We start from the raw sequence: 17,216 nt of genomic DNA, 5'->3' as shown, positions 1-17,216 counted from the left end.
ACAAGCACAATTTGTTTCATTTATTGGTATACCATTCCTTAAGGAAGCTGTCCTGTTAAATGCATTAGGGCTGAGACAACGCCTGTAACTGTGTATCAATATAAATAAAGGCCCTAACAATGGGTTAGTTATTCCCACAGAACATGGACAGAAGGTCAGTACCACACATACCCAGGAAGCCTGCACTGCCCCCAAAACAAAAGCAATGTAATCACATCAGTTCAAACCATCATTTAAGTTAGTGGCAGTTTAAGCCTAAGGCGATACCCTTATTGATACCTAAACTACTTGACAGAGTAGAGAAGTAAGACACAGCGTATTTTACAGAAAAACAGACTAGTAAGAAAAGAAAAACAATCACTCAAATGGTTTGAGTCCTTATATGCACACATCCAGACCATTCCTAATATTTAGCTCATTTCAGCCAATGAGTATCTCAACTGTGGGAAGAAAACTTTCAACATGGCACAGACACAATTAGATCCCCAGAAGAATCAAATGTGAAATTGGATCTTGCTTAGTTCTATTACTCACAGAACTATTTGTAATTCAAGACATATAAACTAGACAAGGTGCCCTGGCAGATCCACCAAAGTGCTCGCTCACTTCTTTTCCTGGTAGCCATCTAGTTGTAAAAATTACAGCTCTCTTCTCCAGATAAGTGATACAGCAACTACTGAAGGCATTAATTTTATGAAAGGTACTTATTCCAGACAAAAACATCTCCATGCCGCAGAATTTCTCACATTTCCACCAGTTTGTGCCATGGGCTTTCTCACTTTCATTGCCTCATTCTGCCACTAAAAAGTTGGCTATGAATATATATTATTCTCACTATCCAGTTAGCAGTGATCTTTGCTTTTAACTCCCAGCAGGATCAATTATCAATGAATAATTAACAAGAGTGCTTGAAAGCTCAAAAATATATCCTAAGAACTAAAATGTTTTCAGACAAAGGCATGTGTTTTATTAGTCAATTTTACAGAGGCCAGTCACAAATCACTTCTTAGTTCTGTCTCTGTTGGCCCAGATAATATATAACAAAACAAACCCAAAACTTAAAAATAACCTGGCTTTTAACTATGTAAAGTTTTTCCACTGTATTTTCTGTTCTTGGGAGCCACCATATATAACAGTACAAGTGCTGTGATAGAACAGATGATAGGACAGATTGCCATGTTAACTTTCAAAGAGCAAAAACAGCTTCAGAGGTGGAAAGGAATAGAACTTGATCTAGTCAGAAATACTGACATTGATTTCCTGTCTATGACCGACTTGCTAGGGTAGGGCTTTGCAACTGGTTTGCTACCAGTAGCCCAGTCTATAACCTACTGATGAGAAGAGTGGTCTCAAAATAAGACCCTTCAAAAATGCTTCTTCTCTGTACTAGGGAGAGAAAGTACATCTCACTGCACCATTGCAAGTTCAAATCCTTTTTGACAGAACTGAATCTTAATGCTCTATAGGCTCCGCCAGTGATTGTATTATCAGGGCTGCCAGGCTTTCATTCCTGAAGCCAGGAGTCTGACTGTCTATTGAAGATTCACTGAGAGCTTTAAAACCTTGAGGCCTTGTGTCTCAGAAGTTTTATTTAGGGAAATTTGGAATAACTGAGGTTTATTCACATAAATGGTAATGACATCTCTTATCAGCTCTCGTTGCTGCCATCTAAACTTCTTTTACATTTCTCAGTGTAAGAACAACATGGACCAGTTGGAGCGGGTCTAGAGGAGGCACAAAAATCATTAGAGAGCTGGAACACTTCTCCAGTGAGGAAACACTGAGTTGGGGTTGTTTAGACCAGTGAGGAGAAGGAATCAGGGAGATCTTGCTGTACACTTTCAGTACTTAAGGGATGCTTACAAGAAAAACAGGGACAGACTTTTTAGCATGGTATGTTGCAACAAGACAAAGGGTTATGGCTTTAAATTACATTTTCTGGACTAGTTCAAACTATGACTCCTAAAACACTCTGATGTTTTCTGAAAAGTAGCAGTCAACATCAAGAAAGCTCCAAGTGATGGCGCTTTAACAGTGACTGATCTCACTGAGGGCTCTGGAAAAATTTCTTGAGTTTAGTGGTACATGCAGTCAGTCTGAAAAGATTAAGTACTTGGTAAGGAAACAAAGGAGGCTGTCAAAATGTTCTGCCTATACTAAGAATGTCTTCATGCTTTTTCAATCTACAAGTACAACATGCAGTGTTTACAGGAGCTAGTTATGTATTCAGGAAACCTTTCTATGACATTCATCTGATCCAATATCTTGCTAGAAACAGAGAGGTCAGAATCTGAAGCCAGACACAAGGGATATTTACTGAAACTGATGTTGATACAAACATTTCCTATTTACAGTAATACAGCTCTGGTCTCCATGATACACTGTGAGGTGATTTCTCAACCAAAGGCTTCTGTTAGGGTCTCATAAGCTAATGGTAAATTAGGGATTCCAACTGCACATGCAACAACAGAGAATGCCTACTCAACACTCAGGTCCTCTGCCTGCTCAGAGATAACTTTGTGACTATGTTGGTTTTGGCTTCTGAGGAACTCTGATGCTTAACAGCCCATGGAAAAAGTTATTACATAAACTTGAGGTTTAGTTTGGGGCCATTTAAATAGCAAGTAACTTATTTTTAAAAATTTGTATATAGACATCTACAATAAATAGAAGACAGAACAAAGAAGTTAAACAGACAGTAAGTAGATTAAACAGCATAAAGAAATACTATTTATAGTTAAGTTTCTTTCAATGGACAGCAGACTATTTTACCAGGTCTTGAAAAGGATGTTTATGTGAGTTTCAAACATTCAACAACTAAATGTAATTACAGCAAGATACTCTACCAGCCTGAGAACCATTAAAATGGTGTCTGCCATTTCAGATATATGTGTATCCATTTTTGCACGCATGTCATAATTTGAGATGTCAGAAGGCACTGGTTTTCCTGCAATTATACATACCAGTTTGTTTTAGTCAAAGTCCATTGATACTGTCAGCAGTATTCATGAGTGCAGAAACATAGTTCATACCCTTAGTTGCTTCTTCTAACTTATGAACTGGACAAATAGGGGGGTGGAAGCAAGCATGGCATCTGCTCCAGAATTTTTTTACAGCAATCAGCATCTGAAGGGTTGAAGGTAGTGTACTTCCTCATTCTCATTCTCCTCTCACTGGTCCCTGATTTCAAGATCAGGAGTGAAAGAACATAAAACAATTTGATATTTGAATTATGCTCAACCTAGGAAGAGAGATAAAATTGTTGTGTGGGTTTTTATGTGGGTTTGGTTTTATTTTGGTGGAAACTGATGGTCACCATAAGAATTTGTGCTGGCAGACAGATAATTTGATTAAATCCAATGTACATTTTCAGCTAAACAGTATTAAATTCACAATGGGCCTGCAGTCCATTAGTTTCTTCTGATCACCTGTGCCTTCCAAAGCAGAGTATAATGGTGCTCTTTTAGTTTGGTAACATTTTACATGCACTGCATGGTGGAAGGTTATGGTGGAAGGTTGTTGAGAACTAAGTCTAGGTGGTATCATGGGCCTTGGCTTGTTATACAGAGGATTTCCTAGGAATACAGCTACACTGATGCAAATCCTCTGTATTACAAGAATAAACAATTATGCACACTATGCATTGTTGCAATCCACCTTAGTTTCAAGAAGGGATTAAATTCTGCAACTCAGGCTAGGCAGGGGAAGATTACATGGACACAATCCTTCTATTAAATGTTGCAGGAGCACATTGTCCCATGCAAGCGGAGGTTCTTAGTCTCTTGGTCATAGCAAATTAATCCCTGAGTTCTGTAGCTGCAGTGTAGAAAAAGGGTAGGATAGGGATTTTTGGTCAGTTCTTCCTCTGTCTCACTTTTACATCTGAACACAAGAATGGATAATCTTCAGACAATTTTACATTCTATATTACTTTATGAACTCCTTTTCCCTGGATCAATGTTATTTAATTATAAAGTCATATAAGCTTTTTTTGCCAAATTTTGTGCTTTTCAAAAAACTAGTTCAGTGTGGCTAAATATTCACTGATTATGTTTAATGAAAATGTGGAAATTCATGAGGGAAAAGTGTTGTTTTCTCTATCCTCCTTCTACAGCACTATTGTCCTTTCCTGTATTCTTTGGACTGTATTTGTCATAGGTTTGTCCAACCTGATTATCGGAATTGTCTGTCAAAGCAAAGCTAACAGAAGTTTCTTCATTAGTACCACTAGACCTCACGAATTCTGCCAACATTTCACCCCTGCCATTTCTGAGCCCCAAAGCAACACCATATTCAGATAATTTTGCCAAAACCAGGAATGGATTTCCTCTGCATGAGTTTTGTATATTATAGATTTGACACTTCCACAACCTAACTAGTATTCCTGCTTCAGGATAAAATGTTTCACTGTCACAACAATGCCAGTGAAATCCTTTCTCTTACATGTAGTTGTCAAGCCAATATCTTTACCCACACAAACCCCCACCAGTCTTATATAGATTTGTCTAGCATGAACACAAAGTGATTCACAGTGGTCATTGCTTCAGTGTTTAGAATACTAATTTTATAACAGCCTATAAAGATGACGTAAGCCTTCAGCACAAGCTAATAGTGGGCCTTCAGACATTTTATCCAGTGCCCACTGAACTATGCAGTGCTTTAGGTATGGGCTTGCCAAAACCCTGTAGGTAAGAACTAAAAGTTCATTACTCTGGAATGACTTCTTGCATTAAAGCTTGAAGTCATAATAGGGCCTTATAGACTCTGAAAGCTGTAGGTAGCTAAATCACTGTGATTTTGATGTCTCTTGAGACAAAAAAGCAGCCACAAGGCCAGTACAATCTTTACCACACAGATATGGGGAATAGGTATTCCACCTGCCCTAACAACAAATGACAGGGAATAGAATGCAAGCTATGCTCATTTTTTTTTGGCAAAACCCAGCCAAAACTGGAAAAAAATGGCCAGAACCGGAAAAAAATGGCCAAAACCAGAAAAAAAAATGGAAAAAACCAGCCAGAACTGGCCAAAACTGGAAAAGAACGGAAAAAAATGGCCAGGATCGGAAAAAAGTGGTCAAACCCAGCCAAAAACGGAAAAAAAAAATGGAAAAAAAACGGCCAGAAGTGGCCAAAATCGGAAAAACCCGGAAAAAAAACGGCCAGAACCTGCCAAAAACTGGAAAAAAACATAAAAAACCCGGCCAGAACCGGGGAAAAACGGCCAGAACCGGAAAAACTGGGAAAAAAATTGCCCAAATCGGAAAAAACTGAAAAAAACGGCCAAAACCAGAAAAAAACTGAAAAAAAAATAACAAAAGGCCAGAACCAGAAAAAAACAGCCAAAACCAGAAAAAAACGACCAGAACCAGCCAAAAACGGAAAAAACTGGCCAAAACCAGCTCAAAACGGTCAAAACTGGAAAAATCCAGCCACAACCGGCTAAAACCGGAAAAAAAACGGCTCAAACCGGAAAAAACTGGCCAAAACCGGAAAAAAAACGGCCACAACCGGCCAAAACCGCAAAAAAAGGGCTCAAACTGGAAAAAAATGGCCAAAACCGGGAAAAAACAGACCAGAACCGGCCAAAATCAGCTCAAACCGGAAAAAAACTACCAGAACCGGCCAAAACCGGATCAAACCGGAAAAAAAAGGCCAAAACAGGAAAAAAACGTATAAAAAGGGAAAGAACCGGCCAAAACCGGAAAAAAAACGGCCAAAACCGGATCAAACCGTAAAAAAAACGGCCAGAACCAGAAAAAAACGGGAAAAACCAGATCAAACCGGAAAAAAAACGGCCAAAACCAGATCAAACCGGCCAAAACCGGATCAAACCGGAAAAAAATGGCCAAAACCGGCCAGAACCAGAAAAAACCAGCCAAAACCAGAAAAATCCGGCCAAAACCGGCCAAAACCAGCCAGGACCGGAAAAAACCAGCCAAAACCGGCCAGAACCGGCCAAAACCGGAAAAAACCGGCCAGAACCGGCCAAAACCGGATCAAACCGGCCAAAACCGGATCAAACCGGAAAAATCCGGCCAAAACCGGCCAAAACCGGAAAAAACCAGCCAAAACCGGATCAAACCGGCCAAAACCGGAAAAAACCGGCCAGAACCGGCCAAAACCGGATCAAACCGGCCAAAACCGGATCAAACCGGAAAAATCCGGCCAAAACCGGAAAAAACCGGCCAAAACCAGCCAGAACCGGAAAAAACCAGCCAAAACCGGCCAGAACCGGCCAAAACCGGAAAAAACCGGCCAGAACCGGCCAAAACCGGATCAAACCGGCCAAAACCGGATCAAACCGGAAAAATCCGGCCAAAACCGGCCAAAACCGGCCAAAACCAGCCAGGACCGGAAAAAACCAGCCAAAACCGGCCAGAACCGGCCAAAACCGGAAAAAACCGGCCAGAACCGGCCAAAACCGGATCAAACCGGCCAAAACCGGATCAAACCGGAAAAATCCGGCCAAAACCGGCCAAAACCGGAAAAAACCAGCCAAAACCGGCCAGAACCGGCCAAAACCGGAAAAAACCGGCCAGAACCGGCCAAAACCGGATCAAACCGGCCAAAACCGGATCAAACCGGAAAAATCCGGCCAAAACCGGCCAAAACCGGAAAAAAACCGGCCAAAACCATCCAGAACCGGAAAAAACCAGCCAAAACCGGCCAGAACCGGCCAAAACCGGAAAAAAACCGGCCAGAACCGGCCAAAACCGGATCAAACCGGCCAAAACCGGATCAAACCGGAAAAATCCGGCCAAAACCGGAAAAAAACCAGCCAAAACCGGCCAGAACCGGCCAAAACCGGAAAAAACCGGCCAGAACCGGCCAAAACCGGATCAAACCGGCCAAAACCGGATCAAACCGGAAAAATCCGGCCAAAACCGGCCAAAACCGGAAAAAACCGGCCAAAACCAGCCAGAACCGGAAAAAACCAGCCAAAACCGTCCAGAACCGGCCAAAACCGGATCAAACCGGCCAAAACCGGATCAAACCGGAAAAATCCGGCCAAAACCGGCCAAAACCGGAAAAAAACAGCTAAAACCGGCCAGAACCGGCCAAAACCGGAAAAAACCGGCCAGAACCGGCCAAAACCGGATCAAACCGGCCAAAACCGGATCAAACCGGAAAAATCCGGCCAAAACCGGAAAAAAACGGCCAAAACCAGCCAGAACCGGAAAAAACCAGCCAAAACCGGCCAGAACCGGCCAAAACCGGAAAAAACCGGCCAGAACCGGCCAAAACCGGATCAAACCGGCCAAAACCGGATCAAACCGGAAAAATCCGGCCAAAACCGGCCAGAACCGGAAAAAAAGGGCAAGAACCGGCCAAAACCGGAAAAAAAACGGCCAAAACCAGCCAGAACCGGAAAAACACGGTCAAGAGCGGATCAAACCGGCAAAAACCGGATCAAACTGGAAAAAAACGGCCAGAACCAGCCAAAACCGGAAAAAACCGGCCAGAACCGGCCAAAACCGGATCAAACAGGCCAAAACCGGAAAAAAACAGCCAAAACCGGATCAAACTGGAAAAAAAGGGCCAAAACCGGAAAAAACCGGCCAGAACCGGATAAAAATGGCCAGAACTGGCCAAAACCGGATCAAACCGGCCAAAACCGGAAAAAAAACGGCCAAAACCGGACCAAACCGGAAAAAAAGGGCCAAAACCGGCCAGAACCGGCCAAAACCGGAAAAAACCGGCCAGAACCGGCCAAAACCGGATCAAACCGGCCAAAACCAGAAAAAAAACGGCCAAAACCGGATCAAACCGGAAAAAAAAGTCCCAAACCGGCCAGAACCAGCCAAAACCGGCCCAAACCGGCCAGAACCGGAAAAAATTGGAAAAAAATGGCCAAAACAGGGAATAGAATGTAACCTATGGCAGTCAAAGTATACTCAGCAATGTAGTGCCATGATGTGAAACCTGTTCATGTCTGACATGGCAGTAAAGGGCTACAGTAACCATAGCCATAATTTTAAGACAATGGAAAGCAAAGTATTAAAACCAGCAATTTGTGATATCAGAGGGGAAAATATTAAAAACATCTCAATAGGTTGTAGCATAATGAAAGGTCAGGGACCTGCTGATCACCATCTTACATATGACGTCCCCTGTCATCAGAGCTCAGTGAACAGAACTAAGTGCATGAACGCTCCCTATTCCACCACAGACCAAAGGTCAAGGCTCTATTAACTGTCACTGAGACCTAATGCTTTGAGACATGTTTGAAAACAGACAGTAGGAATTTCAGAAAGTCCAGGCACTCTAGATCTATCTTATATGCTTAGTGGGTGCTGGAGAGGACAAATGCACCGACCAAGCAGCACAGAATAGGTTTTGTATCACTTTTCTGCAAATAAAAACCTCTTCAAAATCTGTTATCCTCTAAGAACTCAGACATGTCATCAAAGACATGACTCATCTGGAGCTACTATAGTCAGAATAACGTAACTGCAGCTCACCTACAATGGTGCAGCAATGAAAAGACTCAAATATTTTTGTCACCACAGTATCTTCTGTGAATGGGAAGCAATGTAATCACAAGTTTTGACATCATTATTGGTATCAGTCTGTCTTATGGCTAGGTTCAAGAGATATCATTATAAAAGTTACACAACTGTCTGACAAGAATTATCCTTAACAGCAAATTTTAAAAAAACGTTTTTGTATTCATTCCTTGAAGCTTAGAACTTACACAGCTTTTCCTCATCAGTTCTGTGTACACTTTGAAGGGTAATATGACACTCTCCATCTTTGCTTATAGCTTCATCACCTGCAGTTTTGCACAAAAAGAAGCTACATATTAAAAGCATGAACAAATCTGTTTGCAAAACTCAAATCAAAGTTTGTGAAAACAGACCAATGTGCTGTAACAACCATTAGCTTCCCACACTACTGCCTAATTAATTTAAGGCTGAAAGTGAATAATCATACTTTAAAACCACATGACTAATAATAAAATACTTGGTTTTCCTGAGTTAAACAGCCTTAGTATCTAGGCCAAAGTTTTAAGGTAACAAAAATATCCTAGACCCAGAAACTACAGGGCAGTGAAGAAACGGGAAATCCTGCCTTTGCTGGCATAAGAAAGTAAGTGAAAGGGACTATGCTCAGCCTAACAAAGTTTCCTCTTTGGTAGCATTGAGATGTTTCCTTGCGCTGGACTCAGTCTGGGATTAAACATGGGAGACAATTTCCAAAACTGTCAGTCAAGAACCTTTCGCACAACCTAAATTCATTTTACAGTGCTAAAAGGAAGGACATGAAGTAGAAGCAAATCATTCAGAATTCAGCCAACGATATAACCTGTTGTATGAGCTGACTTTTATCTCATGTGGGTTTAGTTAGCAGAGCTAAAAATGTTACTCAATACAAAATCTGAGGCCATCCTCTGAATGGACAGAGAAGATAACCTTGTGAACTCAGCTGTCTGCTCCAGTCACCTTGTAAATGATAGTGTGTTTCCTGCACAAGTTACAGGAATTTAGACAGTTTGTTCATACCAATTGAAATTGCACAACTATACACTTCTGCACACAAATGTGATGGAAACACTGTGGAGGTTTGCTCACTAGGGCTCTAAGTACAAGTTACCAGAACTCTGAATAAACTCTTCCCAAACAACATATCTGTCCATTCCTAGGCAGTAACTATGGCCCAGCAGTCCTTCTTTGCCCTTGGTACCACACAGGCAACAAAGATCATACTTTCAGGATTTATCAAAAATCTCAATATTTGATCAAGCTGTTAACTTTTTCTTTCTGTTCCCTTAATGAGTGGCTTACAATATCAAGTGTCATTTATTTCAAATGGCCAGCTCATGGAATCCTGTAATTATCTTGCTACATTTCTTTTACAAAGTTAAAGCACAGGGTATTGCTTGGGCTTGACAGTACTCTAAAGTGCTGATTTATGTGCTAAGACAGTTCAGTTTATTTGTGGCAGCATGGAGTTCCATGCAGGCTAATTCACCCTGCTGCACAGTTCAGTATTTTGATACAGCATGTATTGGTATCATATGCATGTATACAGCACAACTGATGCAGCATGTATTGATAACACACGCGTGTATAGAGCACTGCTGATACAGGTTACAGCAAGTAAATTTTGTGCTTTCTGCATTCCACAGGGAAGTGTATGAGCTAAAAATCATCAAAAGAAGAAAACAATTCAACAAACCTCACTTTTGTTCTGCTTTTCGTGATCTGGGGATTAGATGCATTAGCTTAAACGGGATACCTGATGTTTGCCATTTAAGAAGAGAAAGCTTTTGGACACCGAGCCCAGCCTGCCTCTCTGCAACACTGCCAGCTCCTGCTGTCTTTAGGGCCTGTAGCACTTTCTCTTTAGCCCAGAAGAGCCATGTTGTCAAAACCTCTCTATAGTCTACACTAAATGTCACTGCTAAGTGACATGAAACACTGGCAACCACATAAAGCCTGAGTACCTGGTCTCCACACTACTGCAAACTCCTGAACCCACAAACCGAAAGACACAAGGAGTAAAATCAAGTCCAAGGCACCAAGCAAGCAGAAAATTCCTTTAATATCAGGTTACCAGGACATTCCCCTAACTTTACTGAAGCATTTCACCGATATGCTCTACAACCCTGTATGGTGCTGGATTGCTTATGACTTCCCACTATTGTTCTCTTTAAAGAATTCTTTTAGTGTAGTATTGATTCAGAGGTCAGACACCCTGAGGGCAGTGTAAATGGGAAACATCCTGGTAGGAAAACGGGCTTAGCGTTGCTTTTAAACTACGACCCAGCATGACAGTTCTTCGTGGGGAAACTGAGCAGCCCCTCAATTTCTGGAAACCATTTCTCCCGAGGGCAGGAAGGGCGACGCGCCGCTGCCCGCCGCCGGAGGGGTGAAGATCCCCGTGAGAACCACAGTTGCCTCCATGCCGGCTCCGTCAGACCTTACCTGAGCGGCGGCGCGCGGCACCTCTGAATCCCGCCCCGCACTGCCCCGCCCCCTCCCTCCCGCTGCCGCCGCGCGCGGCTGTAACGGCCGTAACGGCCCCGCGTGCTCGAGCGCGCTCACGTGACGGCCCGGCGCAGCCCGCCCCAGGGGGTGGTTGGCTGGTGGGGCGCGCCGGCCGATCCGCTCGCCGCCGGCCGATCTGCTCCCCGCCGGCCGGGTTGAGCAAGGCAAGCAGGGTAGGGCGAGCCGTACCGCACCGCCGAGGAGGCGGGCCGCGCAGTGCAGAGAGCTGCGGACCGCGGCGGCAGCTAGCACTTCTGTCCTGTCTTCAGCCGGTCCGGCTCCGCGCTGAGGTGAGAAGCGTGGTCCCGGTCGCGCTCCCGCGGGATGGTCAGGGAGGGAGGGAGTGAGGCAGCGAGTGAAGTAGCCAGGCGCCGATGTCAGGCGCTGCCTGAGTCTCTCTCCAGGGTGCTTTGCTGGGCTGGGCGCGTCGGGTCGCAGGTGACCTAGCGGGCCCGGGGCCAGAGTGGGAGGCAAGTTCCACTGGCCCCGGGGGCAGCGGAAAGCTGCTGCGGAAGGAGGCGCTGGCCGCGGAGGACGGAGCTGAGGCACCGCGGCAACCGAGGTGACGCCGGTCAGCGGGCCGGGGGCGCCAGCTGCCGCTGCTGCCTCCCCTCTTGGAGGGCAGGTGCTGACAGGAGTCCCTGGCTCCTCTGGGCCGCGTCCCGCCGCAGGGGGAGAGCCGGCACCTTCCTGACCCTACCTGGTGTCCGGTCCTTTGCCCTGTAAGGCTGAAAATGCTGACGGCTCCTTCGGGTGTGCAGGCGGTCCCGCCGCAACGCTACCGAGCTATTAAATACCGTTAGACGGATTTATTACTTCTCTGGTTCTACTCGGTGTAAATAGTTGGCGAATGCGACTTTGACTTGTTCGTGCAGAGGGCCTCTTTATACGGCTTATTCTGACTACCCTCTCTGACTACAAACTTAATGGGCAAAACAAAAATCTGTTCATACCTCTTTTTTCTGAATATTGATCTGGCACATGCACCATGAAAATCGAATTTTCTTCGTATATGGATTCTCTAGGCACTTTCTGAATGGACTTTGTTTGAAAAGAAGTTTACTGAATTAACATAGCATGCACAAAGATAACTTGAGTTGATGTACTAGCAAAGTAGCATCGATTGCATGAGCAAAAATGGAATATTCTTGCCCTTGGGTTCCTTTTTAATCTTAAATGATTAATGGGCTTCTGCATTACATGAATGAAACTTGCAATCAGCAGAGAGTGCAAGTGCATGTTGAAAACTGGATACAAGAGGTGTGCTGGTTGTGAAGGATGTGTCTCTGAAAAGACTAGCATGAGGATGAAGTTCGAGAACCCCTCCTGTTCCTTGCAGCTGGTGAAGACCTCTGGGGAAGAAGCAGTGGGCCATACCCAGCCCAGCTCTCTTGCAGCTATCAGAAAAGAAGAATGAGAAAAAGTAAAATAATTTCCCTACTTGGGCAGCATTGGAAATGAGAACTTTAGTACATACACTTCTATTTAGCAGCTGTTTAACCGAGACATTGTGGGTGCTCCTATGGTAAAGTTAGAGGCAATCTGAGTATCTCATCTTTTAGAACTCGTTTGTCAACTTCTCACCATATACCATCATTTGTGCTTAGTTAAACAAAAATATTTACATCGCATCTCATTTACTTTTGTCTATGTAACCAATGCAAGAAAAAATTCCTTTATCATGATGGGAGATGCCAGAAAAAGCATACTTGTCTAAACTGAATTAGAAAAGGCAAAACACTTGTGTAGACTATGGATTCTAGAACATTAAATGTTTGAAAATGTTGAGAGGAAATGCTGGTTTAAGTATCAATAGGAGGTAAAATTTCTACTGTCTGCTCAACCATGTAATGTACAGTGAGGTGTGTCATAGTAAAGGTTAAAACAAGGACCTAAAGGTCTGCTCTTTCTTTTGCTTGACCTTCCAGTGTTTGAACGTTTAAAGGCAGAAGTTTGAAGTAAGACCATATTAAACAAAGCAGCAATTTCATGCTTATAAGCAGTTACTTTTCTTCCACATAATTCCTCAGTTTGTTGAAGATATTTTATGAAGATGTACTGAAAATGTGTGATGTTACAGAAACCGGAATACATAGAGATGCTAGGTTAGCAAAAGGAACTTTTGTAGGTTGAGACAATAAAATTCTGTGATGCTGTTAGTTTGGTAATAATCTTACAAAAAAAAACCCAACCAACAACAAAAAATTACAACCCCTTCAAAAGCGGGGAATAAAAAAGACTGGCTCAGCTTAGGCTACTGAACAACCCAAAGGTGAAGCTGGAGTGGATTTGAGGACAAAAGTGGGATGAGTTTTCTTTCAGTTTTCTCATTGTATTAAAGAAGTGGCTTGTCCATAGCAGAAGCTCCTCGGACAGATCACACATGACTGGTTAATGTGTTGGCCCCAAGAAGCCATCCAGGGAGCACAGCATTTTACATGGTCTTGTCTGTATTCCTTCAGGGCTTGGTTTCCGCTGTGATTGTATCACTTCCCAATCTGCAGCAACAACCACCTGCTCTTCCCCTTCCTGAATGTTTAAAAGAGAGTTAGACTATATAAATACATCTTTCACTGAATTACTCTTTGCTCCAGCTGGCTTTAGTTTCCCTCATCTTACTACATGTGTAGCAGACAGCACCATAGTGTGCTTCCTGTTGAGGGTGAGCATTAGCTCAGGTAGTGCCTGCCCAGGTCAGGAGCAGATGGGAGAGGGGAGGAACTGCACTGCCACAGCCAGAACTGATGGTCTCTGGTGCAGGCACACAGAGTAAGAGTCACATAAAGAAAGCTGTCTTTTCAACTGTGAGCCTCTCAAAACTCAGGTAAGGAAGTTGCATGTAATATTTAGCTGCTCTGCTTTTCTATGTGAAGACCATCAAAAAAATAGAAGATCTACCTTCACTGCCATGTCAGGAAAGATGTTTGTAATTTGGAGTTGTAATCAGGTAGCACAATGATAATTGAGATTAAAGTAATACTTTTTTGGTACCAACTATCTTCAAAATCAGAAAACAGAAGATTGAGGGGCAGGGGGATAGAGGCCAGAAATGTTTTTTTCCGTGAAGTGGAACTTCTAAGACTTATGCTGTAGTAATGATGAAAATCAAGTTTAACTGCATTTCTATCATACCTATTTTGTCTGACTTTACAGCATAACAATTAAAAAAAAAATCTCAGCAAGTAGGAGGGTCTCAATGTGGCCTTTAATAGAAAAATAATGTAAATAATTAATTATTTCTAGAAAAGAACTATGAATGAGCTGGTGGAAGGGCTTTGCATGTCTGTTTCAGAGTGCAGTGATCTTAATGTATCCATGGAGGCCATGTCTCTGGATTTTAATGAGAGCAAAGCAGAGAAAGGCTGGTTGAAAAATAAGAGATCTTAGTGAATTAAAAGCAGTGAAAGCTCTTGAGTTTAGAATCAGATAAATCAGATCCCCTCTTTTTGAAAAGAGGTGTTCTGAAAGAAACTGCAAATAACTTCTAATCTGTAATCAGTACTGAGAAGACAAATGAACAATTGTGGATGGTACAGTAGCACCTAATTAGGTATTTAAACAGTTGGACAGCTCTGTGTGTGCTCATTGTATTTTTCTTTCATTGTGGGATTAGGCTTTTTGTAGGGCTCACAGGGAGCTCTGGAGGCTGTAAGGGCCTGCCTTGGAGAAAGTCAGGGTGAAGACAGTTGAACAGATAGTAAGAAGATTTTCGACAGTTGGAACTGCATGAAACAAGGCAGTTAAGGAAGACTGATATCATCTTTGCTGCTAAAATGCTTATGGGTAAATAGCAAAGGTGCTTCTGGGAAGGAAGGGACTTCTAGTGGGGTTTAAAGATCATGCCTCTAGCTCTAATGTCAATTCCAGGGGTTTGCCTGTGCCACAAAGGTGTAATGAGGTGTTACTTCATTTTCTGTGTTTGTCCTCAAGCGTTGTCTTGTGCAGTGTATCTACAGAAGGTGAGAATTTCAGTGAGAAACTAACATCAGTCCTAAATTCAGCTCTGAAATGTTGCTGATAAGGAGGGAAAAATACCTGGTCAAGCTAAACAGGCCACTAGTCTCTTCATCTGAACATTTTACTTCTGCTTTTCAAACTAGCTTGAAACTTCTGAAAGCTATTTGTGTCACTGAGCATTGCTTTTAGGACAGCATCTGAGGTGAAATCAATGTTACTCTCACCTTAGGTTCTTGGAAAAGCTCAGCCTTTCCCCTGGATGGGAACCAAGCCACAGTAGTGCAGACATTTACCAAACCAGACGAAGCACTTCTATAATTAATTTTATTTGGGACTAAAGGTGGAAGCAACACAAATGTCCCAGTACACCTGTCATCAGGCTGTCAGCTGATTTTAGAGTAATAGGTCTTGTCACCTTCCTGAAGGTGGGCAAAAGTACCCCTCCTGAGAGTCTGTTAGTTAGCCTATAAAGAGATGGTTAGCTGTGATACAGCAGTATTTAATTCTGACACATAAGGTGATTTTTGTTTTTTCTAGTCAAAGTCCTGAGGAAAATTGTTCAAGAGTAAGCTTTATTTGACAGAGCTGTGTCAATCTTGTTATGTTCAAAAGCTCATCTTTCTAGCCATGATTTCTTCAGTGCATTGGAGTAAACAGAAGAGCTAGTATTTTAATGCAGATATTCACGTTACCCATATCAAACCTTGAAAGACTGTTTTGTTGGACAAGAAAGTGTGTTTTATATAGTCAAATGGATCATGTGAGGTCTTTGGTATTGCATGTGTTGTAATTTTATGTTGAAAATAGCATGGCTTATTGTCTCTTTTTATCTTTCCCTGTCAGGAGTGCCACAGTAAAATAAAGACATGAAGTATCTTTAATGGAATTCTGCTTTTGATCAAGCTGTTAAAAATGGATATGAACATTTTCTCTTGTGAGGTAAGTATTCCCAGAGAGAAATAAACCCCACAACAGATTAATTTCACTTAGTGTTGCCTGTCACTGCTGCTGTTTTCTTTTGGTGAAGTATTTTAATGTTGTAGCATCTGTGACTTGGAGAACTTTGTACTGAAAGTCTTAACTGAAAATTAATCCTTTCACTGAGAGAATGAGTTAGCTTTGTTCTGATATTCCAGTACATGAACCATAAAGGATCTGTGTTGTTGTAGAGTTGGTGTAATGGGTGGCTTCTGCATATAGCAGATTTTGACCCACGTCAAGTTTTTCTTCAAAGCATCAAAGAAATGGAAGCTGCTAAGTCTAATTTTGAAGAGCGAATACTTAAGACTAACTACAGATGTAGGAAATGGGTGAGATACTAGGATGAAGAAAGAGTTTTTACCACAGATATGCAGGTACTCTTTTGTGCAGCCAGGCAGCATTCTCTGTTCCTGCTCTGTGCAACCCAAGGAAAAGGTGGGGCTGTTGCCTGCCTGAATTACAGGTGCATATTAATCATGTGTTTTCCAGGTCCCATACCCAGATCTTTTCAAGTTCATACAGTAAGCATGTGAGTTAGTAAAACCTAATACATCTCCTAAATTTAGGGTCATAGAAAAATTTAGGTGGTAAGGAACCTCAGGAAGTCATATAGTCCAGCTCCTTGCTCAGATTTTGGAGTACTCAGTGACATTAGGTTGTTTCTACCTTTTGGCTATTCCAGTCTATGTTCAGAAGCATTCAGAAAAGGTGGATTTATACCTTGCCATATGTATTAAATATAAATTATAAGAATGCAGGTAGGGACATAACATGCTACTAAAATTTGTCAGAAGGGAAAATACTTTTAATTAAGATTGGATTGTACAAAAATACTTCGGTTCTCTGAACAAAGGGAATGAAATATCTTCTATGTATTGACTTCTAGTAATTACAAATGAAATGTCTATAGGTCATCTAACACAGTGATGTGCTGCCAATAAATTCAAGGCAGGATCCCTGCAAGAATGACCCCTTCCCAGGCATCTCTAGGGACTCTATTTGTTTACTTTCTCATGTAAACAAAATTGCTTTCTCATAATAAAGAGAAGGGAAGTGAACACATTGCTTATCCTGCCTGATACATATTACTGAAACATTTCCTCTGAAGTATAAATATTTGTTCATGGGAAAACATAGTGACAATGTGAATAAAAATAAGCATCTTGTCAGGAAGCTTAGGGAGCAATCTCTCCCCTGGGCTCTCAAAGTAAACATCAAGCCTTCCCTCCCCATCATTATGTACTGTCAAACAGAATGTTTTGTAAGCCCTAGGAATAACTACTTC

At 42.4% G+C, this 17,216-nt stretch overlaps 2 protein-coding genes across 5 annotated transcripts in view; both read left to right on the top strand.

Annotated features, from left to right (window-relative positions):
- Positions 1-5,843: 5,843 nt before the first annotated feature.
- LOC137442139 (ribosome-binding protein 1-like) lies at positions 5,844-7,876 on the top strand. Its single transcript, XM_068140487.1, is given in 3 exon segments — positions 5,844-7,046; positions 7,048-7,079; positions 7,171-7,876. Coding segments are annotated over 3 exon segments (1,941 nt in total).
- A 3,204-nt stretch (positions 7,877-11,080) lies between these two features.
- The window catches only part of RHOBTB1 (Rho related BTB domain containing 1), a 53,138-nt gene continuing 47,002 nt past the window's right edge, over positions 11,081-17,216 (top strand). For 3 of the 4 annotated variants that reach the window (XM_068140092.1, XM_068140090.1, XM_068140089.1), the window contains exons 1-2: positions 11,081-11,283; positions 15,794-15,889. The gene's annotated coding sequence lies outside the window, so the exon portion shown is untranslated. The remainder of the gene's footprint in view (positions 11,284-15,793; positions 15,890-17,216) is intronic. The other variant, XM_068140093.1, reaches the window with a different exon arrangement.

Source organism: Melanerpes formicivorus, unplaced genomic scaffold, assembly GCF_026170545.1.
Source record: "Melanerpes formicivorus ecotype bairdi unplaced genomic scaffold, bMelFor1.0.p_v2 SCAF_6, whole genome shotgun sequence".
Classification (NCBI taxonomy): Eukaryota; Metazoa; Chordata; class Aves; order Piciformes; family Picidae; genus Melanerpes; species Melanerpes formicivorus.
Note: the sequence above shows the minus strand (reverse complement) of the source record. Positions and strands in the feature narration are given on the sequence as shown.